Genomic DNA, 27,610 nt, shown 5'->3' with positions numbered 1-27,610 from the left:
TGGTTCACTTGGGAATTCCCTGGCCGTCCAAAGCCTGGGTTCCATTCCTGGTCAGGGAACTAGGATCTCACAAGCCTCGCAGCCAAAAAAAATGCCGGTATACCGCTGATATTTGTTGAAACCTTCTTATGCACCATGTGATATGAAGATGTGTGGTAGCCAATCAATTCATCTCCTATAGCATAACAGTATAAATACCATTTCCCCCCAAACACCTCAAAATGCTCTAATCACAAAGTTCATTTCTTTCCACACCATTTGGGCAGAAGGGTCAAACCAACAGAAAATCCTCTCTATGACTTTCAAGTGGTCAAAACCTGAGGCAAGGTGCTTGTATCTTGGTGGTTTCCAACAGAGAAGGGAAGATCAGAACCAAACCCAGTCCTGCCTCCAGACAGGAACCAGCCCTTCCTTCCAGTCCCAGGCTCTTCAGACACCTGGTCATGCCCACAGGGCCTCAAGGGAAGTGGAGAAAAGAGACAGCCCCTCTGCAACAGGAACAGGGAGAGGACCCAGCCCAGGCAGGTTCAATCTTATTCACTCAGAAGGGGAAGCTGCCCTCATGAAAAGGTTGCTTCCAACATCAATTACTGCAAGGACACGCCAGTCCAAACCCAAGCCCTGAAGAGTCAATACCTACAGAGCAAACATTAATACAGCAAAATGGAAGCAAAAATAATTTATTGTCAATATTTTAAATCCTCTCCGAAGAAGTTCTTCATTATTTTCTTAAAAGTACAAACATGGAAGTTTAGGTTTGACATATAAAATACAAAGAGGAAGAAGGGAAATTCACCTGTTTCACTAGTTTGAGGAACTATGCTCAAAAATGAGACACCGAGTTACAATAAACATATCTTCCAGTTAAATAACAAAGCACTTTCACATTATCCAGAGTCCTGGGTCATAAAGAGCTCGACAAATCTAGCCTGAGATGCACACTCTGACACATCCCCATACACAGCTGCCCTTCCCTGACATCATCCACCGGGGCCAACTGAGATCCTGAGGCTGTGAACCTCTCATTACATGACCACAGAACTTGCCTGGAAATTTTCCAGCAACGTCGTTTTCCTAACAAGACACTCTGTTCCCTCTTGACAGGTAATTTTATGTCTGTATGTGACCAACACAGTCCCTCTTGTTCCCCCCAACCCTCACCTGCCAAAGGATCTGGCATTAAACTTCCAGCAGTTTAATTCTGAGAGTGGTTCTTCCTATTTCACAACCATCTTGAATAAGATACACAATCAGTGCTTGAAGACACTGAGTCCTACAGGAAGGCTAGTGACCCCAGATAATAAAAAGTCAACATGAACTACCTCTAGCAGATGGTAAGCAGTCTTAATGACTGTCTGATGGAAGCTGATGAAAATATAAATGGACAAACTATCCAAAATGAAGAGTAGTGTGTTCAAAGTTCACAGGGACCCGTGTCTCCAAAAGAGGTGTTCAGGAGTCACAGTAATTATGCAGGGAAATAATGAAGAAACACACATCTCATTTCTGTAGTGCTACATAATGCAGTAACATTGGGTGACGTGCCAAGGCTGGTTTCCTGAGATGTGACAAGTCAGCGTGTCTTGGAAGTGGACATGAACAATGCTAATTACCTTTGACAAAGTGCATGCCTTTTCCTCACAGCCTTGTCTGGGGGTAGATCAAATGTAGGGTTGAGAGGGAGGGGAGCGACTGGCTGAACCCTCCCTCGCTTGGCCTCTCCCTGTTCTCTCTCCTCCTGCCCAGGCTGGCGGGATCCTGCCTGGAAGAACCCTTGGCCCTAAAAACAAAGTGTCCATTGTGGGTGGAGGGACCTCTCCTTGCAGGTCTGCCAGCCGCCCCATCACGCCACCCTATCCGGACCCAGCTGGGGCAGAGCTGGAGTACTGTTTTGTTAAACACTGAAGCAGACTCTGTAACTGTGCAGAAGCTGGAGAAAAAGGACCGCCTCCACACCTCTAGTCATTCTGAGTCCTTCTATGTTAATTCTCAGGATCTCTTCTGTAAAGTGGAATGAACTCTCCGCATCCCAAAGTTCAGCAGAGAGCTACTGTCAGACATAGATCAACCTTCATCATTCTGAAAAGGAAATACAAACACGAGTCACCATTAAAAAAAAGGAATAATTATTTTAAACATTTATGTTTTTATTTTATTTCACTGGGTTTGATTATGAACTCCAATGTAAAACTGGAATATTTGTAAACTCTTAACAGAGGAGGTTTACTCTCCAGGTAACATACACACACACACACACACACACACACACAGGTTCACAACTCCTGAATTCCTTTCAAAAGGAAATAACACACTGTTTGCTTATTTACTTTGGCATAATTCATGATAAATACCATTTGAATGAGGCCTTTTGAATGCAGAGGACATTTTAACAGTCAGTCTTTTTCCCACAGTCTAATCATAAAAATATTTTTAAATTTTCATTTTTTTTAATATAAGCACAATATACAGAGAGAAATTCTAATGAGGGAAATGGTGCAGAGCTGGCCTAAGGCCGAGGCACTTGGGCAATGACTGAGGACAAGACACAGGGAGCCCACATACTCCACAGTGGGGTTCTGGTGGTTGATGTTTGAGGCTGGATCTTCCTTTGCTGTCAGAATCTGTCCTGGGCTTTGTCAGAGGTTTAAAGAATCCCGGGCCTCTGGCATTAGATGCTAGGATCCCACGTACACTCCCAATTGTGACAATTGTCTCCAGATCTTGCCAAATACCCATGGGGGACAACATTGCACTGATTGAGAAGCAATGTTCTTTGGATAAACTCTGCGCTTCCTGGGGAATCTGTGAACAACCTCAATGGCTGCCCTTGACACCCCAGGTGATCCTTTCAAGGGCAGAATGCACACACTGGCCTCTCTGCCAGCAGCCCATGCTGCTGCTGCTGCTAAGTCGCTTCAGTCATGTCTGACTCTGTGCGACCCCATAGACGGCAGCCCACCAGGCTCCCCCATCCCTGGGATTCTCCAGGCAAGAAGACTGGAGTGGGTGCCAGCAGCCCATAGTTTACCCCAAATTTGTACAAACAAGATTCATCGTTCTCATTGCCTGGAACTTTCTCCTCTTCTCTCTCACACTGATCAGTTTTTGCTTTTGTTCCTTACTCAGTCTATTGGTCGACTCCTTCACAGGTCAGAAAACAGTACAAAATAACTACCCCACGTCCAGAATAACTCACAAGGTTCAAAATAAGTCATACAGCTGTTTTACATTGTAAAACAGACTTCCCCTCCTTATCTCGGGACCCTACCCTCCGCTAGATGAAGAAGCTCAAGGAACAGGGGTATGGGGAGGGAGCAATCTATCACCAAAAAAAATTCCCTTAACCTTGAGGACATTATGCTAAGTGAAACAAGTCAGAGAGAGAAAGACAAATATTCCAAGATCTCATTTACATGCAGAATCTCCAAACAAAAAAAAAAAAGAGATCAGATTGGTGGCTGCCACAGGCAAGGTGTGAAGGAGGAGGAATTGAATGAGTGGTCAAAAAACACAAACTTCCTGTTATAAGATAAATCAGTCCTGGGAACTAGTTCTCACAAGGGGAAAAATAGTTTTGTAACTTACAAGGTGATGGTGATGGATGTTAACTACACTTATTATGGCAATCATTTCACAATATATGGGTTGAGTCACTATTCTGTAACCCTTAAACTTACACTGTCTTATTTGTTAATTATATCTCAATTAACACTGCGAGAAAATATAAATTTAAAATTTCCCTTATGACTATAATGTTAAAGGAAGTTTTTCTTTGTAGAAGGCATCAAAATGCCTGCAGTTAGGTCAACCAGTCATAGTCCCCAATTACAGAATGAGAAATACACAAACAATCCCTAGGGATCCAAATTACAAGCTAATTTAAGGTTCAGGTTCCCTAGCACACACGTTGGAAATTCCAAAGAACTGCAGACTGGCTCCAGGGAACCCTTGGAATCCCTGAAATTATAAAATTCTGTCCAGGGGGAAGAGTGTGTGGATTTTTTCCAGGGAGAAATTACATGGCTGTCTCCAAATCCTCTAAGGGGCATTTGAACCAAGCAGTTTTAAAAACCACTGCCCTTTGTAGAACAGACTTGTGGCTGCCAAGGGGGAGAAAGAGTGGTGGAGTGATGGATCAGGAGTTTGGGGTTAGTGGACACAAACTATAATATATAGAATGGATAAAGAACAAGGTCTGACCATATAACACAGGGAACTCTATTCAATGTCCTATGATAAACCGCAATGGAAAAGAATCTGAAAAAGAATATATGCATATAAATAGATAGATGTGTGCTGTGCTCAGTCGCTCAGTCATGTCCGACTCTTTGATAGACAGACAGATATAGGTACAACTAAATCACTTTGCTATACAGCAGAAATTAGCACAACATTGTAAACTGACTATACTCCAATAATTTTTTTTAATGGCCAAAAAAAAAAAGAAGCTTTGCTCTTTGAAGAATTAGAATATAATCTTTGTGGGAACCCAGCTGCCTAGCTCATCACAGAAGGGGCTACCCTGCCAAGTGCACGGTGCCTGGGAACATGAGAGCCGGCCTCAGAACCCCCAGGCCTTGCTGGTCCCTCCTGGGGGCCTCTCTGGTTCCTGCCACCCCTCTCCGCCCTCCCTCTGGACTGTGCCCGGAGTTGCCCTTCCCTCTGCCTCCCTGCCCTCTAGACTCCCTTCGTCCTTTCTTGCTTTCCAAATGGTCACTGTATTCCCTTCCATTTGACAGGAAACTGATACTCACACTCCTGAAAATATCAATGTCGAGGTTCTGCAAAGAGGGTGAGGGGTCATGGAGACCCCTCCTGCCCAGGAGAAATGCCCTAGAGAAAGAGTGCGGTCTCCAGAGAAGCAGAAACGCTGTTGCTCACGGCTGCATCCTGGGGGCCACGCAGAGTCTGAGGCTCAGCTCCAGGTCTGTCAGGCCTCACAAGCAACCTGCTGTTTGTCATACTCTGTGTGGACTTCCCAGCTTCATAATCCTCCTCAGCTCTTTCTCACCCTCCTCCTAATCCCTCATCTCCATTTGGAAAGAGCTGGGGACCACAGTTTCAGAGAGGAGGCTCAGAGAGTCAAGGCCAGTCACCACACAGCAGGCCGGAGGGCCTCTTCTCTCTTTCCGCTGTACACAGGACGGGGCTGAAGGATCCTTTCTTCCTCCCTTCTTCTCTCCCTTCTTTCTTTTTAGAATTCCTGTGGAGGAGGCAGAACCTTTTCACTCCACACAATATGTTACTGGTCTGGCCCACAGACACACTCCATCTATTCAGATGCTCAGTGAGGAAACCATTCACTATGTGACTTTCCCAGTGAGCTAAAAGTTGGCCCTCTGAATGTCATTCCTTTTATTCATTTGGGGAAAAGAATGCTTTAAGAACTGCTTTATATAATTCTCTGCCCTCCCAGGCCAAGGTTCGTCCACTTCCACCTCTCGTCCCCAAGAATCAAGTGTCATCACAGTAAACACCTCTTCTCACACCGCGTGGGGATGTGTGTGCTCTATAATCTGTTCCATTCTTCTGACCCTTGGCAGCTGGCCCCATGCCTGCTGCTCACCACATCTCCTTCGTGACTGCCTTTTTCATTCATTCAACTAGTATTTACCACTGCTGATGTACAGAGTGTTTCTGATGGATTGTGGATAAGGAACCATCCAAAACTGTTAGCATTGTGGACTAAACAAGATCCAAAACCCATCCAAGTGAGCAATCAGGAGTGGAGCACGAGAACGGAAACTGAGGCCGACAGTACAGACCACAGGGAGGAGGTCTCGGAAGCTAGCGGTAATCTCAACTCCACCTTCTTTCCTGATAGGTTTTGTACAGCGTGCTCAGATTCTGACAAGTGGGGTATCATCTGTGCTTATTAAATAACGTCCAGTTCCTCATTCCATTCTTAGTTTTAAACATCGATGCACATTTTGCTTATAATCTTCTAAGAAAGAGACGAACTTGCCTTTTTATGTCCCTCTGTTAATATCTTAGACTAGTGGCCTTCAACGGAAAAAGATATTCTCCAGATTGAACCATCTTTCAACAATTTAATATACCATTTACTTCAAATTCTTCAGTACTTGCTTCTCCGGTGAGACCATGGAGACCATGAAGGTGTTTAATGATATTGTGACGTGGGATTCAGAACTTTGAATGTGGGTGCACCACAGCGAGGAAAACATAGCAACCCTCATTTTTATAGTTTGCTTCCCTGGCTTTTTTTTCCAGTTTCTCTATCTGCTCACAAAGGGTAGGGACTGGGTGACCTCCACGGACATGGAAGATCGCCTGCTCAGAAATCAAAGCAAGTTCTCGGCCCCACCTGGCTCTCCCATTTACCATCACAGCTCTGCCTTCCAGACGTGCTCGGCTTATCGTAGAAGCAGAGGGATCCTGGATCAAGCCCCAGAGTCTCACAACCAGCTATGTTCTGATCATGGAAATTCTGCTGCAAAACTCCCAGCACGAACTCCTCACTCATCACATACTTCATAAAACTGGCATCTTCAGGAGGAACCCTGAAGTGCAGGCGGAAGATTATTGTGGCGTTTTCACCCCTGAAAGGCAAACCAGAGACAATAAACATATCAACAGAATCACACTGCAACTCAGGAAATTGATTTTAGCAAAAACATCTTTTGAGTTCTACATGCTCTCCCAGTATAAAAAAGCAAAGAGTGTACTACCCGAGAAGATTCCTCGTCAAAGCACCCATCACACAAAACTGCAGTTATCCAAACCTCCTCCTTTCACCTAAAACCCAACCCCGAGAAGCCCACTGTGAGAGGCCATGCAGGAGAGGCTCCAAGAGCTGCCTAACACCACGCTTTGCCCAGAGGCAGGCCAAGGCAGCCCTTGTCTCCCTGGTCTCCTTTCTCCCACAGGTGCTTGTCAAAGCTATCCAGTTTAACCAGTTCATCACTTAACCTATAGAATGGCCCAAGTAGGGCCCAAAGCTCCCTGCCATTGGCAGGATACACAATCCTAAACTCCCCAGATGGCCCTGGGTACCAGCAGCATATCTTACCTCCCTGGTTTGTCCCCAAAGTGAGAAACTGTTTCTGTCCTTTTTCTACTTCCCACGGTTTTGCAACTCTCAGTAAAGGGACCTAGGAAAGGGACCTAGGAAAGGGAGTTTTTCTCTTTCTATAACATATTCTCCTACTTCTAAAAGAAAAATAATCATATGGCTATCCTCAGCTAATCAATGGTCTACACAGCTTGTTAAATGTTACCTCCCCATTTAGAATTCTCACAATTATCCTTTGGTTCAAGAAGGCCAGATATTTTTTTAAAGGCCTAGTTTAAGAGGTAGCAATAAAATTAAGAGTGGTCACATCTGAGACTCTCAGCCAAGGGTAAGTTTTGCAGTCAAGCCAGTTGCTGCTGCTGAGTCTCTTCAGTCGTGTCTGACTCTATGCGACCCCATAGATGGCAGCCCACCAGGCTCCCCCGACCCTGGGATTCTCCAGGCAAGAACACTGGAGTGGGTTGCCATTTCCTTCTCCAATGCATGAAAGTGAAAAGTGAAAGTGAAGTCACTCAGTCGTGTCTGACTCTGTGCGACCCCATGGATTGCAGCCTACCAGGCTCCTCCGTCCATGGGATTTTCCAGGCAGTCAAGCCAGTTCCAGTAATGACTCAGAACATTGTCCCTGCCAACAACTGGCAAAGAGCTCCCTCTTGTGGCCAGAGATCACATAGCCCAAACGAACGGAGATCATTCTGTCGTTTTTGAGATCACGTCCAAGTACTGAACTTTGGACTCTTGTTGACTATGATGGCTACTCCACTTCTTCTAAGGGATTCTTGCCCACAGTAGTAGATATAATGGTCATCTGAGTTATATTCACCCATTCCAGTCCATTTTAGTTCACTGATTCCTAAAATGTCCATGTTCACTCTTGCCATCTCCTGTTTGATCACTTCCAATTTGCTTTGAGTTATGGACCTAACATTCCAGGTTCCTATGCAATATTGCTCTTTACAGCATCAGACTTTACTTCCATCACAAGTCACATTCACAACTGGGTGTTGTTTTTGCTTTGGCTCCGTCTCTTCATTCTTTCTGGAGTTATTTCTCCATTGATCTCCCATGGCATATTGGGCACCTACTGACCTGGGGAATTCATCTTTCAGTGTCCTACCTTTTTGCCTTTTCATGCTGTTCATGGAGTTCTCAAGGCAAGAATACTGAAATGGTTTGCCATTCCTTTCTCCAGCAGACCACGTTTTGTCAGAACTCTCTACCATGACCCATCCATCTTGGGTGGCCCTACCCGGCATGGCTCATAGCTTCAATGAGTTAGACAAGGCTGTGGTCCATGTTCCAAATAGGAAAAGGAGTACGTCAAGGCTGTGTATTGTCACCCTGTTTATTTAACTTATATGCAGAGTACATCATGAGAAATGCTGGGCTGGAGGAAGCACAGGCTGGAATCAAGATTGCCGGGAGAAATATCAATAACCTCAGATATGCAGATGACACCACCCTTATGGCAGAAAGTGAAGAGGAACTAAAGAGCCTCTTGATGAAGGTGAAAGAGGAGAGTGAAAAAGTTGGCTTAAAGCTCAACATTCAGAAAACGAAGATCATGGCATCTGGTCCCATCACTTCATGGCAAATAGATGGAGAAACAGTGGACACAGTGGCTGACTTTATTTTCCTGGGCTCCAAAATCACTGCAGATGGTGATTGCAGCCATGAAATTAAAAGACGCTTACTCCTTGGAAGGAAAGTTATGACCAACCTAGACAGCGTATTCAAAAGCAGAGACATTACTTTGCCAACAAAGGTCCATCTAGTCAAGGCTATGGTTTTTACAGTGGTCATGTATGGATGTGAGAGTTGGACTATAAAGAAAGCTGAGCCCCGAAGAATTGATGCTTTTGAACTGTGGTGTTGGAGAAGACTCTTGAGAGTCCCTTGGACTGCAAGGGGACCCAACCAGTTCATCCTAAAGATCAGTCCTGGCTGTTCACTGGAAGGACTGATGTTGAAGCTGAAACTCCAATACTTTGGCCACCTCATGAGAAGAGCTGACTCATTTGAACAGACCCTGATGCTGGGAGGGATTGAAGGCAGGAGGAGAAGGGGACGACAGAGGATGAGATGGTTGGATGGCATCACTGACTCAGTGGACATGGGTTTGGGTGGACTCCAGGAGTTGGCAATGGACAGGGAGGCCTGGCGTGCTGTGGTTCATGGGGTCGGAAAGAGTCAGACATGACTGAGCGACTGAACTGAACTGAACTGAACTTTGTGCTTTGGGGTTAGGGAATTCCTGTTGGGTAACTCATGATGACTGTCAACCTCCAGAGAGAGACTGTAATACTCTACATTCTTACCTGATGTCCATGACTTCAACTGAAATGAAATAGCGGTTCAGAGCTGGTGAGTCACTGTACACGTGTGTCACCTAAAACAAACAGGGACAAGTTAACAACCACACCTCACAGCCAGATCATACTGCATATCACCTGACAAAGCAAAACTATTCCTCGGTGATGGAAATTCCACCCTAGGGAGGAATGAACTTACCAAGAGGCTCTGGGTGAAGAAACAGGAAGGGGTGGGCCCCACACCAACCTACATTCAAGTTGGCAGTCATTTAAAGGGACCTCATTTGTAAGGACCAAGTGATCAGGCTGGGATTTTCAGCATCTCTTACACACTGCACTGCGACTTGCGGTCTGACTGGTCAACAGCCTGAGCTCACACAGACCCAAGCACCACGGGAAGGAGAGAATCTCTAAGGGGCTGGGAAGATTGAGAACAGGCGACTCAGGGGCCTGCATATCAGCAGACAAAGGTAGGCCTCTTCTCTCCTTTCCCTGGAACTTCACTCCAAGGAGACACAGCCATGCGGTTTCTGGATAATGCAACCAAATGAGTGGTACAATTGCAAAGACACAAAGTTCTTATTTTAGCCACCAAGTGTTGCAACCATAAAAAATAAGGACACCTGTGTTCCCACTACCCAAGTTTCATGCCTTCACATTTTACCATATGTCGCTGAGCCCTTTACCTGAAGAAACACAGCACAGCTAAAGCTATTCTCACACACGATTCCGCTGTCCTCTCTCCCTGCCCACTACTAACCACTGTCCTGAAGCTGTCATGTATCTTTTCCGTGCATGTTTTTATGAATGTAACACTCTCTTGTGTGATCATAACTATACATGATTTTTTTTTTTGGCTGCTCCACACAGCATTCTGTATCTTAGTTTTCCAACCAGAAATAGAACCCAGGCCCCCTGCACTGGACGTGTAGAGTCTTAACCACTGAACTGCCAGGGAAGCCCCAAAGACTTGATCTTTTTGGAAATATATATATAAATTCAATGTGTGTTTTTATTCAAATAAAACATACCATATTCTACACCTTCTCTGATATGATTTTTTTTCACTCAAAATCACATTTGCAGTTTACCCACAATGGTCCCTTGGAGAGCAAGGAGATCAAACCAGTCATTCCTAAAGAAAATCAACCCTGAATATCCACTGACAGGACTGATGCTGAAGCTGAAGCTCCAGTACTTTGGCCACCTGATTTGAAGAGCCAACTCACTGAAAAAAGAAAAGACCCTGATGCTGGGAAAGATTGAAGGCAGGAGGAGAAGGGGATGACACAGGACGAGATGGTTGGATGGCATCGCCGACCCAATGGACATGAGTTTGAGCAAGCTCCGGGAGATAGCGAAAGACAGGGAAGCCTGGCGTGCTGCAGTTCGTGGGGTGGCAAAGAGTTGAACACAACTGAGCAACTAAACAACAACAACACAACGTAGACGGAGGTCATTCAGTCTGACTCCTAACTCTGCAGAGATTCCGTGAAATGACAGCTCCGCCCCCTCCCTTCCCCTCCTGGTGGCCGTGTGCTCTGCTTCCAACTGTCTCCTGCCACGACTGTGCTGAGGTGATCTGCTTGAACATCCCTAAGCCTCTCTTCTCATACAGGTATGAGATTCCCTGGGCCATATACCAAGAGGTGGACTTGGGTCTAAGAGTTAGCACATCTCCACCTTAACTCTTTCTGAATTGCACTCCATTTCGCTGCCTCCCAGCAATGCACAAGTGCTCTCTTGCCCACAGCCTTGCCAACATTTAAGGTTACCAGACTTTTCAATTTTTGCCAATCTGATGAGTTTTCATTGTGTTTCACACTGTCACATTGCATTCTAGTGAGGTTGAGTGTCTTCTCATGAAAAGATGGAAGGATGTCTTTCATGAAAATCCTTACCTCTGTGGGATTTCTCTCCTTTGTTCCTTTTTGTTCACTTTTGTCTGTTGGTGTTCTTTCTCTTGGGTTACACTTTTCTTACCCAAACTGATTTACACTCTGGATACTAGCTGTTGGTTTTATGTCACAGATATCTTCTCCACTCTTTGATTAGTCTTTCCATCATGTTTCAGAGATGTAAATCCTAACCTATAGTACCCCAGAACTCGTGGCTGAATGTATTTACATTGCATCTCTTTAAATTTCTAGTTTGAAGTTTAAATGCCTTGTTCTTAGCAGGCAGGAGGACAGTGCTGGGATCTGGGTATACCCCCAGCATGAATCCAGCTCTGAGGCTGGAAGCAAGCCTGCAGCTAGATCCACTCCTGCTGGCCTGAAGCCTCAGCCTTAACATCGTCCTGGAAATTTCACCCCCATGGTTCCTCTGTGCTGAGCTCCGTGTGCCCAGCGGCACCCATCAAGGCTTGTCGCCTCACTGCTTTATTCCGCAGCAAACAGCAGAACTACCCCCAAGGAAAACCTGCCCATCGTCTCCCACCAGCCCTCAGCAGAATCTCAAGGAGGCTGCATCCGTTGCTTGCTCCCACTACACTCACTGGTGACAATCCAATTTTTCCAAGGTAGAGCAGAGGGGTTTCGGGCACTTCCTCTAACCCTGTCACTACGGCCGTCCTCTGCATAAGAAACTGACAGAAGAGGCACTGCTATCTCTGCTCTCTGTTCCCTTTGTGCTGATTAAAAAAAAAAAAAATCTAGGCATTCAGGGAGGTTACAAAACATGCCCTAGGTCACTCTGCTAGTAAGGAATCTAGTCCTAGGTGTTACAGACACTAAGCCCAGCGTCCCCATGTTTTACCACGCAACCCAGTGGAGATGGAGCAAGGAGGGAAAGCATCTCCTGAACAAGGACGAAAGTAGCATAAAGTGTTAAGAACTCTGCAGGGAAAATGACTGGGCCATCTTAGAGTTTTTGAGCCCCAGAGAAAGCTGCCAACAAGCCAACAGTCATTTAGAAAACCCGGAGGTTGGAGCAGTCCCAGGACTGCTCAGAACAGGGAGGAGGAGGAGGATGCTGGAGAGGGCATTTTTTTCTCAAGCGCTGAAAATAACAACAACAATATCCCTCTCTTCCTTTTATTTTTTTATTTTAATTGCAGGATAATTACTTTACAATATCGTGATGGTTTTTGCCAAACATCAATATGAATTGGCCATAGGTATACATGTGTCCCGGTTATCCTGAAGCCCCCACCCACCCCCCTCCCCACCCTATCCCTCCAGGTTGTCACAGAGCACCAGCTTTGGGTGCCCTGCATCATACATCAAACTCCACCTGCTTATCCCTCTCTTCCTTTTAGACTGAGCTTCTTTTGTCAGAAGTTATGTCTGTCCTTCCTTCTTTGTTCCCTCCCTCTCATTCTTCCTTTCATTAATTCTTAGGGCCCTAAGCACTGTGTTTTGCACATTGATACTCAGAAAAAGTTTTAAAATTTCATGTTAAGAGATGGAGTGGTATACTAGATCAATTTCAGTGTCCACTCTAACATTTTTGTTTGTGGCACCATCATCTACTATGATTAGGAAATATTTACCTATTTAGGAGCTGTCAACCACACTACTTTGGGATCAAAAAAGTGAAAAGAGGCGCTCCTCACCCCTTGCTCTGGTGTTTCCCAAACTGTGCCAATGAGGCTGAATGCAAACTGAGCTTTGAGCCCAGTGAGCTGATCACCAGAGGCAGGCACAGTGGCTCATCAGAAACCAGTTTCCATTATTTACAATGGGGCTTTCCAGGTGGTCCAATAGTTAAGAATCCGCCTGCCAATGCAGGAGACTCAGGAGACAGGGGTTCAATCCCTAGAGGGGAAGATCTCCCAGAAAAGGAAATGACAACCCACTCCAGTATTCTTGCCTGGAAAATTCCACGGACAGAGGAGCCTGATGGGCTACAGCCCATGGGGTCACAAAGAGTCAAACATAACTGAACACACACACACAGTTATTTACTATAGCCAAGATATGGGCACAACCACAGAGTCCATCAACAGATGAATGGACAAAGAGACGTGGTACATGTAGACAATGGAAAAACTACTCAACCATTGAGAAGAGTGAGATTCTGCCATTTGCAGCAACATGGATGGGCTTGCAGGGTATTAGACTAAGTGAAGTAAGTCAGAGAATGACAAATACTGTGTGATATCAATTACACGTGGAATCTAAAAAATAAAAGAAATGAGCAAATATAACAACAACAAAAAAGAAACAGACTCACAGATGCAGTGAGCAAACTAGTGGTTATCAGGGGAGAGCCAGAAGGGGGAGGGGCAAGATGCGGGTAGGGGGTTAAGCAGTACAAACTACCATATATAAAATAAATGGGCAACAAGGATATATTATATAACACAATATTGGAATATAGCCAACATTCGTTAGCAACTATAAGTGGAATGTGACCTTAAAAATTGTGAATCACTATGTCATATACCTGAAACATATACTGGAGTGTGTATCAACTATATCTCAATTTTCTTTAAGTGATAATGTTAAAAAAAGAAAAAAAAAATTTTCCAGAGGAAGAGGATACGTCCCCTGCATTATCAGAGGGGCCACTGCTGACTCTGGCATCGAGCAGGTAAGCTGAGCTATGATGCCGAGTAGATACCGGGCTAGCTTAAGCTGAGTTATCAGCCCAACCCAAATAGAAGGAAACTGGCAGTGAGATATGAGAAGAGCCAGGAAAACTGTGCTTAGAAAAGCAAGACAATAAAGCAAAAGAGAGGGCGCAGTGCTTCAATATCCATTCCCATTTACTTTCCAAACCTGGAAACTGGCCTAAGTGGAAGAAAAGGGTTCTCGATCTGACAATAAGATAGTAATATCTCCAAGTTCCCCATTTTTTTTCTCCTGAACATTTGTTGGGAAACCAGAAAGCAGAAGTTTCTTCACCTCACTGCACCTTGTGTTTATCATCTGCAAATCAGATAATTCTTTTTAAAAATGCCTTACAAAGTTCTTTATATGCATCTGTGGGTATACAGGGAAAGTGAGGTGATTTCCATTTATCACAGTAGGAACCAACTCAAAGAGGCCTGTGAACTTGCCCCAGAGACCCACCAGTTCCCTGTTCCTCAGCCATTATACCACGATGAACGAAAAACACCAGGAGAATCTGCTCACATCTGCTTCTATGACCAGAGAGACAGCTTGTGAGTGACGGATACCCATTTCCCTCTGACACAGAGGCCAGTCTGAAACAGTGACACCTGTGGATGCTGGCTTACTCGGTTTCTCCTCGGCCAATGCAAAATCCCTCAATCAAAACAGTAAAAAAAGAGGGGACTTCCCTGGCCATCCACTGGTTAAGACTTTGCCCTTCAGGAAATAAAGGGAACTCATCCCATTCAACCTATCTACCACAGGGACAAGAGTAACAGACAACTGGCTAGTCACGCTTAGATTTTGTTCTCAAAAACTTTCCTGGGTCTGACTGTGAACCACTCTGTCTTTGACAGGATAACCAGGGCTGCTCCAACCAACCCTCGTGGTCTTACTGCAGAGCCCCCGTAACACACAGAGGCTCCTCCTCCTGCATTCCCCGCTCCATGAATGATGTCACCATCCACCCATGTGGTCACCCAACCGGAGGTCTGGGGCCATGCTCTCCCTCAGCCCACATCCTACCAGCCATGAAGTCCTGTTGAGGCAACAGGCCTCTGAAATCTCACCTGATCTCCCCTGACATTGCCCTAATTCAAGGCTCCCTCACTTGTCACCCAGATTATTACAATACCTTCTAACTAAGCACTCCACCTCCAATGTTTTCCCATCACCACAGAAAGACTAAAATGAGAAACTGACCATGTCAGCCTGCAGATTAAAATCTTCGAGGACCTCACCAAAGAACCAGAAACCTTCATGATCTGACCCCTTCCTTTCCATTCAGCCTCACCTCTGCATTTCTGCTACACAGTATGTGGAGATCATAGCACACTGCCAGGCAGATACCCTTGTGTTCTCTGCTCGCTAATCTGGAATACCCCTACTTCACATTTCAAGACTCATCCTGAGTATTGCCTCCTCCAAGAGGCCCTCCAAGCCTCCATCCCTCCTCTGTGGCTGTAAATCACACTGTACATATCTCGGTGACGGAACATACCACACTGCTCATAACTATTTAATTGCTTCCTCTACTTGGACTTTGAGCCCCCATCACTAAGCATGTTGTCTAGCACCTCACAGACACTCAATAAAATTTCAGGTTGAATCAAACCTAAGACCAGAGTGAGAAACAGAACACTGTCCTCCAGGACACATTCAGCTGGAGGCCAGGGCTCCTCCTTCCGGCTCTGCACTACAGAAAATCTATTTCTAAGCACTGGTTTCTGCCAGTATCCAAAGAATCCAAGCTTGAAGCTACTTCCTGGCTAGCTCTAACCCAGCTACTCCAGAAGAATTCACACTCTAATGCTAAGAACTCACTAACAATGCATAAGGTAACTTACTCGCTTCTTCACCATGTCAGGTAATTCCTCTTCAGAAACACACTCCTCTGGAATCTTTAGCATGACCGAGAATGTTTCATTTGATGACAATTCAAGTATTTCATTTTCATCTTCATCGATATAAGTTACTAAACAGAATGGGGGGTGGGTGGGATAAAAAGTAAAAGTAAGCACATGCATAAAATAACAAACATTCACTGCTATACTTAAGAAATAAATGAACAATGAGTAACCATCAAGCCTAGTCACAGTAAGCAAGTATGAGCAGAAATGCTTTCTTTTTCTCAGGTAGGCTGAATAAAGACAGGGGCTTGCCTTCATCACAATAAAATTTTGTTTCTTTATCTGATGCCAGAGGGAGCTCAGATTCCATTGAACAGACTGGGTGAAGGGCAGCTGGAAGAGGTGGGAAGAACATGAATTTCTTTGTCAAACTGACTGTTGCAGCTTAGCTACTTTCACTGGTGTCAAGGCAGGTGCTAGAGACGGTCAACAAACAACCGGAGATGGGGGACAGGAGCAGAGCAAGGAATTTCCCTGAATCCCCTGTGGTTGTGTACCCACGCTGAGGACGTGACATCATCGAGAACTGCTCCTGGGTTAGAATTTGAGCTAGTGAGCATGAAGTCATCACTCTCCAGGGTGTCTCACGGGGGGAATGTTGACACACTCTGTTTGTAGAAGGAACCCAAACTGCACTCAGAGTCCCAGGGCCCAGGGGACTTACATCCTTAAGACAACAGTTCTGTGCTGCTTGCGTTCCAAAGACTGTGAGCTAACTGATTTTTAAGTAGTTAGAGCCAAAGGAAAAACACACAAAGTCGGCAGCCAGGAACTTGAAGCTGGCACACTGGCACCAATTAAGCTGCCCTGGCTCCCTGCCAGCACCACTTGGGGACCACCTCTCCAACCCTGAGAAAAGCGTGGGTGGGAGGAACCAGGTGTTTGTGGGCCATGGACTTCTCTGTAATCCCATGTCTCAAACATAACATTATCAGTCTCTTTACTGGACTTTGCAAAGGTCACCGTGGCATCGATTCTGGGTTTATGATGCAAGTGAGAGTCCAGCTCCTTATTCCCTGGGGAAGTCTGAAATGTGAGCCACAAGGATCAGGGAAGTTGCAGAAGAGTTAACAGAGCAGGTCAGAGGCTGCCAGCCTTGGCAAGGCCGGTGCAAGGTTGACCCCTTACTGGAATCTGGAACTTGGATTCCCAGAGAATTCCCACATTCTCTGGTAAGAGTGGCTAGCTGTGCCTCAACTGTTCACAGAAACAGCATAGCTTGTTTCCTGAGCCTCTCCTTTTCTTCTGGGAGTCTGGGGTTTTAGTTGGTGCCAGGCAAAGCCTGCCCATGTGACCAATCCTAATCTAAACTGAATCTCTAATGAGCTTCCTTGGTGGACAAGACTTCACATGTTGTTGTCACAATTCATTGCTGGAGGAATTAAGTACACTTTGTGTGACTGCACTGGGCGAGGATTCTTGGCAGTTTGCCCCCGGTTTCCTTATATTTTGCTTTATATCCTTTCAGTTCAGTTCAGTTGCTCAGTCGTGTCCGACTCTTTGCAACCCCATGAATCGCAGCACGCCAGGCCTCCCTGTCCATCACCAACTCCCGGAGTTCACTCAAACTCACGTCCATCGAGTCGGTGATTCCATCCAGGCCATCTCATCCTCTGTCATCCCCTTCTCTTCCTGCCCCCAATCCCTCCCAGCATCAGAGTCTTTTCCAATGAGTCAACTCTTCACATGAGGTGGCCAAAGTACTGGAGTTTCAGCTTCAGCATCATTCCTTCCAAAGAACACCCTGGGCTGATCTCCTTTAGAATGGACAGGTTGGATCTCCTTGCAGTCCAAGGGACTCTCAAGAGTCTTCTCCAACACCACAGTTCAAAAGCATCAATTCTTCGGCGCTTAGCCTTCTTCACAGTCCAACTCTCACATGCATACATGACCAGAGGAAAAACCATAGCCTTGACTAGACAGACGTTTGTTAGCAAAGTAATGTCTCTGCTTTTCAATATGCTATCTAGGTTGGTCATAACTAAAAGAGCAAGCATCTTTTAATTTTATGGCTACAGTCACCATCTGCATATCCTTTAGCTATAATAAATCATAATCACCTTTACAATATATGCTGCATATCATGAGTCTTATCAGCAAATCGATGAATCTGGGAATAATCCTGGGGACCCCAACACAGGGAATTATCCCTGCATCATTATTTGTTGTAAGTCATCATGTTATTTTGTCTGAGAATAAAAAGTTATGCCCTCAGGAATTTCCTGGTGATCCACTGGTTAAGACTTGGCACTTCCACTGCTATGGTCCTGCATTCAATCCCTGGTCAGGGAACTAGGATCCCACAAACCACTAGTCAAAAAAAAAAAGACTTATGGCCTCAAAGCAGAAAACTTGCAAAGTATAGAAAACTGCAGCAAAGCAAAAAAAAACTACTAATAATCCTTTAATCAAAAAGTCTCCCCCCATATTTTATATATTTGAGGTCTTAATGAAAAGGCAATTTGTATATTGCTATTTATTGTTTGCTGCCCTCATTGCTTTGGAGAAGGCAATGGCACCCCATTCCAGGATTCTTGCCTGGAAAATCTCATGGACAGAGGAGCCTGGAAGGCTGCAGTCCATGGGGTCGCTGAGGATCAGACACGACTGAGCGACTTCACTTTCACTTTTCACTTTCATGCATTGGAGAAGGAAATGGCAACCCATCCAGTGTTTTTGCCTGGAGAATCTCAGGGACAGGGGAGCCTGGTGGGCTGCCGTCTATGGGGTCGCACAGAGTCGGACATGACTGAAGTGGCTTAGCAGCAGCAGCAGCCCTCATTGCTTATCTGTGTTGATTCTTTTGTTGCTGTTATTAACATATCAAAAGGCATTTCCCATGTGTTCAAAATTCCTTGCAAAGATTATTTTAATGGCTACATTATTGTTCTAAAATAATTTAATGTTTTCAGCTTTCCAAAGTTATAAATAATGCTGCATTGGGTATCTTTGAGCTCTACACTCACCATGTGCATTTCCAGAATAGATATCATTACCTCAGAAAAGAATAGGGATGCCAGAGAATGGATACAAGAGTCACAGAACTGCTGAACTCAAGGGCACTAAGAAATGCCAAGTTCACCATTGTATACTCTTGCCTCCTTTGCCATAGGCTAATTGACCATAATTGCATGGGTTTATTTCTGGCTTTCTATCCTGTTCCATTGATCTATATTTCTGTTTTTGTGCCAGTACAATACTGTTTTAATGAGTATAGCTTCAAAGTATAGTTTGAAGACAGGGAGCCTAATTCCTCCAGTTCCTTTTTCCCTTCCCAAGGTTGCTTTGACTATTCAGGGTCTTTCCTGTTTCCACACAAACTTAAAAAATTTTTGTTCTAGTTCTATGAAAAATGTAATTGGTAATTTGATAGTGATTGCCGTGAATCTGTAGATTGTTTTGGACAGTATGGTCACTTTGACAATATTGATTCTTCTGATCCAAGAACACGGTACATCCTTCCATCTGTTTGTGTGTTCTTTGATTTCTTTCATCAGCATTTTGTAGTTTTCAGAGTAAGGGTCTTTCACCTCCTTAGGTAGGTTTGCTACTGCTAAGTCACTTCAGTCGTGTCTGACGCTGTGCGACCCCATAGACGGCAGCCCACCAGGCTCCCCCGTCCCTGGGATTCTCCAGGCAAGAACACTGGAGTGGGTTGCCATTTCCTTCTCCAGTGCATGAAAGTGAAAAGTGAAAGGGAAGTCGCTCAGTTGTGTCCGACTCTTCGCAACCCCATGGACTGCAGCCTACCAGGCTCCTCCGTCCGTGGGATTTTCCAGGCAAGAGTACTGGAGCAGGGTGCCATTGTTACTCCAAGGTATTTTATTCTTTTTGGTACGAAAGAAAATGTGATTGTGTCCTTAATTTCTCTTTCTGATCTTTCATTGGCAGTGTATAGAAATGCAACAGACTTCTGCATATTAATTTGCATCAATAACTTTACCAAATTAATTAATGGGCTCTAGTAGTCTTCTGGTATTGTGTTTAGGATTTTCTTAGTATCATGTCATCTGCAAACAGCGACAGTTTTACTTTTCCAATTTGGATGCCTTCTGTTAAGAAATGCTGAGATCAAAAAGAGGTCTCCAATAATAGCTCTACCGTAATAACTTGCATTTTCTGAATAATGACTCTGTACAAGAACTAGCTAAAGAGCTGTGTTTATTAAAATAGTAACAGCAGCCACAACAGGCTCACCCAGTCAGCAGAATCTTTATGTTATTAATGAGATTTAATCTGGGCAGTGTTTCCAGGTAGAGAAAATGTCTTTTAAAAATCATAGTACATACACAAAGTACATTGCTCTCGTTGTTCAGTGGCCCAGTCGTGTCCGACTTTTTGTGACTCTGTGGACTGCAGCATGCCGGGCTTCTTTGTCCCTCACCATCTCCCAAAGTTTGCCCAAGTTCATGTCCATTGTTGAGATTTAATCTGGGCAGTATTTCCAGGTAGAGAAAATGTCTTTTAAAAATCATAGTACATACAAAATTACATTGGAAATACACAAAAATAGCTCTTTGGCAGGAATATAAGAAATGAGCCCAGAGAGGGAAGCCTTAAATGCCAGATGTCTTCAGGAGATAATGGAAGTTGTTAAATGTCTCCCAGGAAGGAGACAGGGAAAAATCTGTTGGTGACAGATGGGATGAAATGGAACTGGGGGAGAGTGGAGGTAAAGAGGCCACTGGACACAAGAATAGGAAAGACAGATTTCAGTTGATAGCAGTGAGAAGAGGAAGGAAGATTTCAATTGACAGCAGTGAGGAGAGGGAAGAGAAAGACCAGGATGGTGGAAACAGAGCTGACTGTAAAGGTAGCCAGACTTAGTTTGAATTCCACCTCAGCCAGTCACAAGCCATGCGACTTAAGTCATTTAAATCTCTGAAGCAGTTTGCTCAACAGAAATATGGTAAAAGTAAGAATGGTAAAGGTAAGAACCACCACATCCAGCAGGGAGCCTAGAAGTAGGTGGGTAGTCAATGTTGAAAGTTACTATCAGGACACTACCAAGGAATGATTGATAAGACCTAGTCATTATCTAGCTATAGGAGAGAAGAAGAAATCAAAAATGTTCCAAAGAATCAAGCGTGGGTAACAGAAAGAATAATAGCTGCTATATTAAGCATTATACACAGACATCCTGCTATGTACTTGTAGTTTTTAACCTCATGTAATCCTCCAGTCAACCTTAGGAATTAAATATTCATGTTTTCATTTTTAAATGAAGACATTCTTAGAAAAAAGGCATAATTTGCTTAGGTCAATTGAGCTAGTTAAGTAGGAGGGTCAGGGTACATTTATAGACACAGATTCAGAAATCACTTATGTTTTACAAACAAGGAAACTGAGGCCAAGAATATTGAAGAATTTGCCTAAAGTTACACAATTGGATGATATAAACCTAGCTTAATGATTCACCATGAAAATATAAAGGGTGAAGAAGGAGATTCCCACAAACAGTAGTTTCAGATGAATAATGATTAAGACGGTGATAGTTGCGGGGGACCGCCCGTAAAGGGTTAAGTCTTGGGAGCTGCTCAGCAGATATGCAGAGCCTTAGGCACGTTCCTAAGCTCCCTGTCCCGCCACCCTCAAGAATTTTTATAGCCCTTAAAGCCCCAAGATGTCTTGTTTCTGCAACATGTAAGATAGATAATCTTATAGTGCTCTGTACACAATGGTAAGGGTCTGGTGATTGTATCCTGAGGTTAAAAAATAATCCTGTGCATGTCTTAAGTCACGTATTTTATCCTATAAATATTGTAGCCTAATAAAGAAAGGCATCAGCCATTTGTGGTCTGATCCTCTCAACCCCATCTTTTGTCTCTATCTCTTATTTTTCTTAGCGGGGACGCTCCGTTCTCTCCCTGTGCAGGTGCAACTCTTGCTTGTGCTGGCCGCGGCAGGTGGCGCCTAACGTGGGGCAGATCGACAGTTTTCCTCGCCACTACTCTTATTAAGCTGAAAAGAGTGAGTATATAAGTATACAAGTGATTTAAATTAAGGAGGAGTAGTAAGGTATATAGTTGAGAGTATAAATATGGGACAGACACATAGTCGTCAATTGTTTGCACATATGTTATCTGTAATGTTAAAACACCGGGGAATTACTATTTCCAAACCTAAATTAATCAATTTTCTTTCATTTATTGAAGAAGTCTGCCCTTGGTTCCCCAGAGAAGGCACAGTAAGTTTAGAGACGTGGAAAAAGGTAGGGGAACAAATTCGGACTCATTATACTTTACATGGCCCTAAAAAGGTTCCTGTAAAAACTTTATCTTTTTGGACACTAATTCGTGATTGCTTGGACTTTGATAATGATGAATTAAAACGTTTAGAAAATTTTTTAAAACAGGAAGAAAATCCTCTTCATGTTCCTGATTCGGAGCCCAAGTATGCTGTTCCCGAGGGAATTGAAGGTGACCCTCCATTTTGTAACTTATCGCGTCCTTCGGATAATGATGATTCACTTTCCTCCACAGATGAGGTGGAATTAGACAAAGGGGCTGCTAAATACCATCAAGAAGACTGGGGTTTTTTAGCACAAGAAAAGGGGGCGTTAACATCTAAAGATGAATTGGTTGAATGTTTAAAAAATCTCACTGTTGCTTTACAGAACTCAGGAATTAAGTTTCCTAATAACAATTTAAAATTCGCTTCTGCTCCACTTCTTCCCCCTGCCTATGCTCCTTCTGTTGTTGCGGGTCTCGATCCCCCTCCGGGGCCTCCTCCTCCTCCGCCATCTGAAATTGTGTCTCCGCTACAAAAGGCATTAAGACAAGCACAACGACTTGGTGAGGTTGTCTCCGATTTTTCTCTTGCTTTTCCTGTCTTTGAACATAACAACCAGCGTTTCTATGAAGCGCTGCCTTTCAAACAATTAAAAGAGTTAAAGATTGCTTGCTCACAATACGGTCCTACCGCTCCATTCACTGTTGCTATGATAAAAAATCTGGGTACTCAAAATCTAACCCCAAATGATTAGAAACAAATAGCTAGAGCTTGTCTTTCGGGGGGAGATTATTTATTGTGAAAATCTGAATATTTTAAACAGTGTGCTCGTATAGCCGATGTTAATCGGCAGCAAGGTATACAAACCTCCAGTGACACCTACAAATATATTGATCATGTTATTATTATTGTTACAGCGGATACAAAACGGAGAGGCTACGGCTTTTTGGGCATACATTCCTGACCCGCCTATGATTCAATCATTAGGATGGGATAAAAAAATAGTACCTGTCTATGTCAACGACACAAGTCTTTTAGGAGAAAAATCAGACACTCATATTTCCCCTCAGCAAGCCAATATCTCCTTTTATGGTCTTACTACGCAATATCCTATGTGCTTTTCTTATCAATTACAACATCCTCACTGTATACAGGTGTCAGCTGATATATCCTATCCTCGAGTGACTATTTCTGGCATTGATGAAAAAACCGGAAAAAGATCGCACCGTGACGGAACTGGACCTCTCGACATTCCGTTTTGTGACAAACATCTAAGCATCCGCATAGAAATAGACACTCCTTGGACTTTATGTCGAGCCCGGGTTGCGTCGGTGTACAACATCAACAATGCAAATACCACCTTTTTGTGGGATTGGGCACCTGGGGGAAAACCTGATTTTCCTGAGAATCGAGGACAGCATCCACCCATTCTCTCTGTAAACACTGCTAATGTATATCAAACAGAACTGTAAAAACTTTTGGCTGCCTTTGGTCATGGTAATAGTCTATATTTGCAACCCAATATCAGTGGGAGTAAATATGGTAATGTAGGAGTTACGGGGTATTTATATCCCCGAGCTTGTGTCCCTTACCCATTCATGTTGATACAAGGCCATATAAAAATAACATTGTCATTGAATATTTATCATTTAAATTGTTCTAACTGCATACTTACCAATTGCATAAGAGGTGTTGAAAAAGGAGAACAAGTTATAATAGTAAAACAACCTGCTTTTGTAATGTTACCAGTTAAAATAACTGAAGCTTGGTATGACGAGACTGCTTTAGAATTGCTACAACGCATTAACACGGCTCTTAGCCGCCCTAAAAGAAGTGTAAGCCTGATTGTTCTGGGTATAGTATCTTTAATCACCCTTATAGCAACTGCTGTTACCGCTTCTGTATCTCTAGCACGATCCATTCAAGCTGCTCATACTGTAGATTCCTTGTCATATAACGTTACTAAAGTAATGGGAACACAAGAAGATATAGATAAAAAAATAGAAGATAGATTATCAGCTTTATATGATGTGGTTAGAGTTCTAGGGGAACAAGTTCAGAGCATTAACTTTCATATGAAAATTCAATGTCATGCTAATTATAAATGGATTTGTGTTACTAAAAAGGCCTATAATGCATCTGACTTTCCGTGGGATAAGGTGAAGAAACATCTACAAGAAATTTGGTTTAATACTAATGTTTCTCTAGATCTATTGCAATTACATAATGAAATCCTTAATATTGAAAATTCTCCTAAGGCTACTTTAAATATAGCTGATACTGTCAACAATTTTTTACAAAATTTATTTTCTAACTTCCCTAGCCTGCATTCACTGTGGCAAAGCATAATTGCTGTGGGCGTGGTTTTGACTGTTGTACTTACCGTGATTTGTTTGGCTCCTTGTTTTATTCGTAATATTGTTAAAGAATTTTTACATGTAAAAATTCTGATACATAAAAACATGTTGCAACACCGACATCTTATGGAACTTTTAAAAAAAATAATAAAGAGAGGGGAGCTGCGGGGGACCGCCCGTAAAGGGTTAAGTCTTGGGAGCTGCTCAGCAGGTATGCAGAGCCTTAGGCACGTTCCTAAGCTCCCTGTCCCACCACCCTCAAGAATTTTTATAGCCCTTAAAGCCCCAAGATGTCTTGTTTCTGCAACATGTAAGATAGATAATCTTATAGTGCTCTGTACACAATGGTAAGGGTCTGGTGATTGTATCCTGAGGTTAAAAAATAATCCTGTGCATGTCTTAAGTCACGTATTTTATCCTATAAATATTGTAGCCTAATAAAGAAAGGCATCAGCCATTTGTGGTCTGATCCTCTCAACCCCATCTTTTGTCTCTATCTCTTATTTTTCTTAGCGGGGACGCTCCGTTCTCTCCCTGTGCAGGTGCAACTCTTGCTTGTGCTGGCCGCGGCAGATAGTTATTTCCAGGTAGAGAACTCCAGCAAAGAGCATGACTAAAACTCAGGAAAAACGTGTGCATGAACTTCTTGGAGTCATCTCCAAGCTGGGGATGGCCGCGGCCTTGGGACTAAACAAACTTCTCAAGGGAAAGAACGAATGAGAAAAGTCAGAAACCTGAAGATATGCCTCCTGCAACTACAACACAGAGGCCAAAAACAGAAATAAAGTCTGGGAGTTCTGAAGGCCTAGAAGAGTACAACACAGCTGAGAGCTGGCAGCTGTAAACAGGGCAGAGAGGGGAAGGGAGACAGACCCTGGGCTTCATCAGCAGACACTTGCTGTTGACCTTAGGAAAAGAATTTGGGACCAATGCATACAGTGGTTTAGGAGTACAGATCTCTCTTTCTAGAAGTTTGCCAGTGAAAAAAGAGAGAAAACTATGTAAATGAAGTGGCAAGATGCTGATGGAAGACTGCTCTGAAGGAGAGACTATGAGCACATTTGAAGAGGCCCAGGAGGATGCTTTTAGACAGGCTGTGCATTATCTGGAAGGCCACAGGTCGGAAGAAGCTGGAGAGAATTCTTTGTAGAGCACAGGTGAAGAGGTTGGTCTTAGGAAGGCAGAGAATCATATGATACATGAGGGAAAGAGAAGCAGGGGGAAATGCAGAGAAATTTCAAGGTTCTGGACTGTGAAGTTCCTGCTCCCAAGGACCCTGCTGTTTGCCTAGGATTTTCCCAAAGTCACCCTATACCAGGGAGCAACCTGTGTGACCTGTTTATCTACCAGGACTGTGTGATGTTGTAAGATGCAGTTCTTATTCCCAAGATCTGGTAAGAGAGCTGGGAGACATCACATAAGGGTTTCTAAACTATTAATGGTCACCTTTCAATCACATTTCTAAGCATCTACGTACTTGTCACAGTTTGCATTCTGTAACATTTAAAATATTTTTGCCCAAACCAAGGAAGGGTTTCACTAGTTAAAGGTGTTCCTAGGATCTTTCCTCTGCCTGGTTGGGACAGATTAGTAAAGAAAGCAGAGTCCTTGGATGCTTAACTGATTCTTCAAATTATCCAGACAGGAAGGGACTTAGAGAGAGGAAGGGAGGGAGACAGAGAGGAAAACTTGCCCTCCCCACCCCACCCCCATCGCCTTTACCCTTCACAAGGAATTTATAACTCCTTAGGGAGAAAGAGAATTCATCAGTATTTTTTTTTAGCGCTGGGACAAAACTAGGCCTCTAGATTCAACAAGAAGGATTCTCTGAGCTATGCCCCTACCCCCAAATTGTCCACTTTAAGAAGGTCTCAAAAAGAAAAATAATAATAATAAAGTTTCATTGTCTCCGTGAGCCTGGAGGAGTGTTAGCCTCTGCTCCACACAGCCCAGGGTCAATGCCTTAAGCTGAGCTGTGATCCTAACTTTCCATCACTTCAGTGGCATACCAAGGGCAGAGTGGGGGGACAGCTCATCCCAGGTGCAGGCAAGAAGGGGTGCAAGGTCTGCACAGAATTAATAATAATGCAACTGACCACAGGACGGTCTGCTTGTATTATCACCACATCATAGCCATTCCTATCAATGTCAGCGACAAGATATAGCTCCCCCAGGCATCTCATTCTGGGTACCCTATTGTCCCCTCCCTAGAATTGGATACCCTTCCACACTGGGATACAGTTAATGTCCCCTCTTTGTGCACTCCAGCTCCATGGTTATTATCATCTTCATCTCTGAGCCTCAGTCTGGGGACTGAAGAGCCCTGAGACAGTAAAGTCAGGAGGCGGGAGGAAGGGAATGGCAAACAAGGTCCTGAGAAGCTTCACTTCCGAATGAAGAGACAGCATCACTTCTTAACAAATGGATCCTCATTCCTTTTTTATATATATTGAAGTATAGTTGCCATACAATATTATATAAGTTATGAAAAGAAAGTGAAGTGAAAGTGAAGGTTGCTCAGTCGTGTTCGACTCTGCGACCCCATGGACTATACAGTCCATGGAATTCTCCAGGCCAGAATACTGGAGTGGGTAGCCTTTCCCTTCTCCAGGGGATCTTCCTGACCCAGGGATTGAACCCGGGTCTTCTGCATTGCAGGCAGATTCTTTACCAGCTGAGCCACAAGGAAAACCCAAGAATACTGGAGTGGGTAGCCTTTCCCTTCTCCAGGGGATCTTCCTGACCCAGGAATCAAACCAGGGTCTCCTGCATTGCAGGTGGATTCTTTACCAACTGAGCTATCAAGTGTACAATATAGTGATTCACAATTTTTAAAGGTTATATTCCATTCATAGTCATTATAAAATACCGGCTACATTCCCCGTGTTGTACAATATATCCCTGTAGCTTATTTTATACCTAAAAGTTTGGATTCCTTTCCCCCTTCCCCATATATCGCCCCTCCCACATTCACTAATGAAGGCACAGCCTTCGACTTTCCCACCTGCCCTTTCCCCTGGCAGCAGCATCTTCCAGAGTGCTGAGAGGTTCTATCAACATTTGATTCATATCAATGGGCCTGGCAATTGAACAATGGCTGATTACTGCAGACTATCATCCCAGACACACCCACAGAGCTGCTCTGGGTGAGGCTGGGAAGCCCAGAGGGAGTCCTGTCCTTCTTCCTTCTTACCTACCGTACCCCCCC

The 27,610-nt window shown here is 44.0% G+C and overlaps 1 protein-coding gene across 1 annotated transcript in view; it reads right to left on the bottom strand.

The window, feature by feature from the left end:
• Positions 1–2,064: 2,064 nt before the first annotated feature.
• Positions 2,065–27,610, bottom strand: part of C1H3orf52 (chromosome 1 C3orf52 homolog) — a 39,750-nt gene continuing 14,204 nt past the window's right edge. The window contains exons 3-6 of the mRNA XM_052645021.1: positions 15,752–15,879; positions 9,352–9,422; positions 6,326–6,560; positions 2,065–2,079 (exon numbers count right to left, since the gene is read on the bottom strand). Of these exons, the coding sequence (XP_052500981.1) occupies positions 2,065–2,079; positions 6,326–6,560; positions 9,352–9,422; positions 15,752–15,879 (449 nt within the window). The remainder of the gene's footprint in view (positions 2,080–6,325; positions 6,561–9,351; positions 9,423–15,751; positions 15,880–27,610) is intronic.

The sequence above is a fragment of the Budorcas taxicolor genome, chromosome 1 (genome assembly GCF_023091745.1).
Source record: "Budorcas taxicolor isolate Tak-1 chromosome 1, Takin1.1, whole genome shotgun sequence".
NCBI classification, from domain to species: Eukaryota; Metazoa; Chordata; class Mammalia; order Artiodactyla; family Bovidae; genus Budorcas; species Budorcas taxicolor.
The sequence above is the reverse complement of the archived record's forward strand: the minus strand, read 5'-3'. Positions and strand labels throughout refer to the sequence as shown.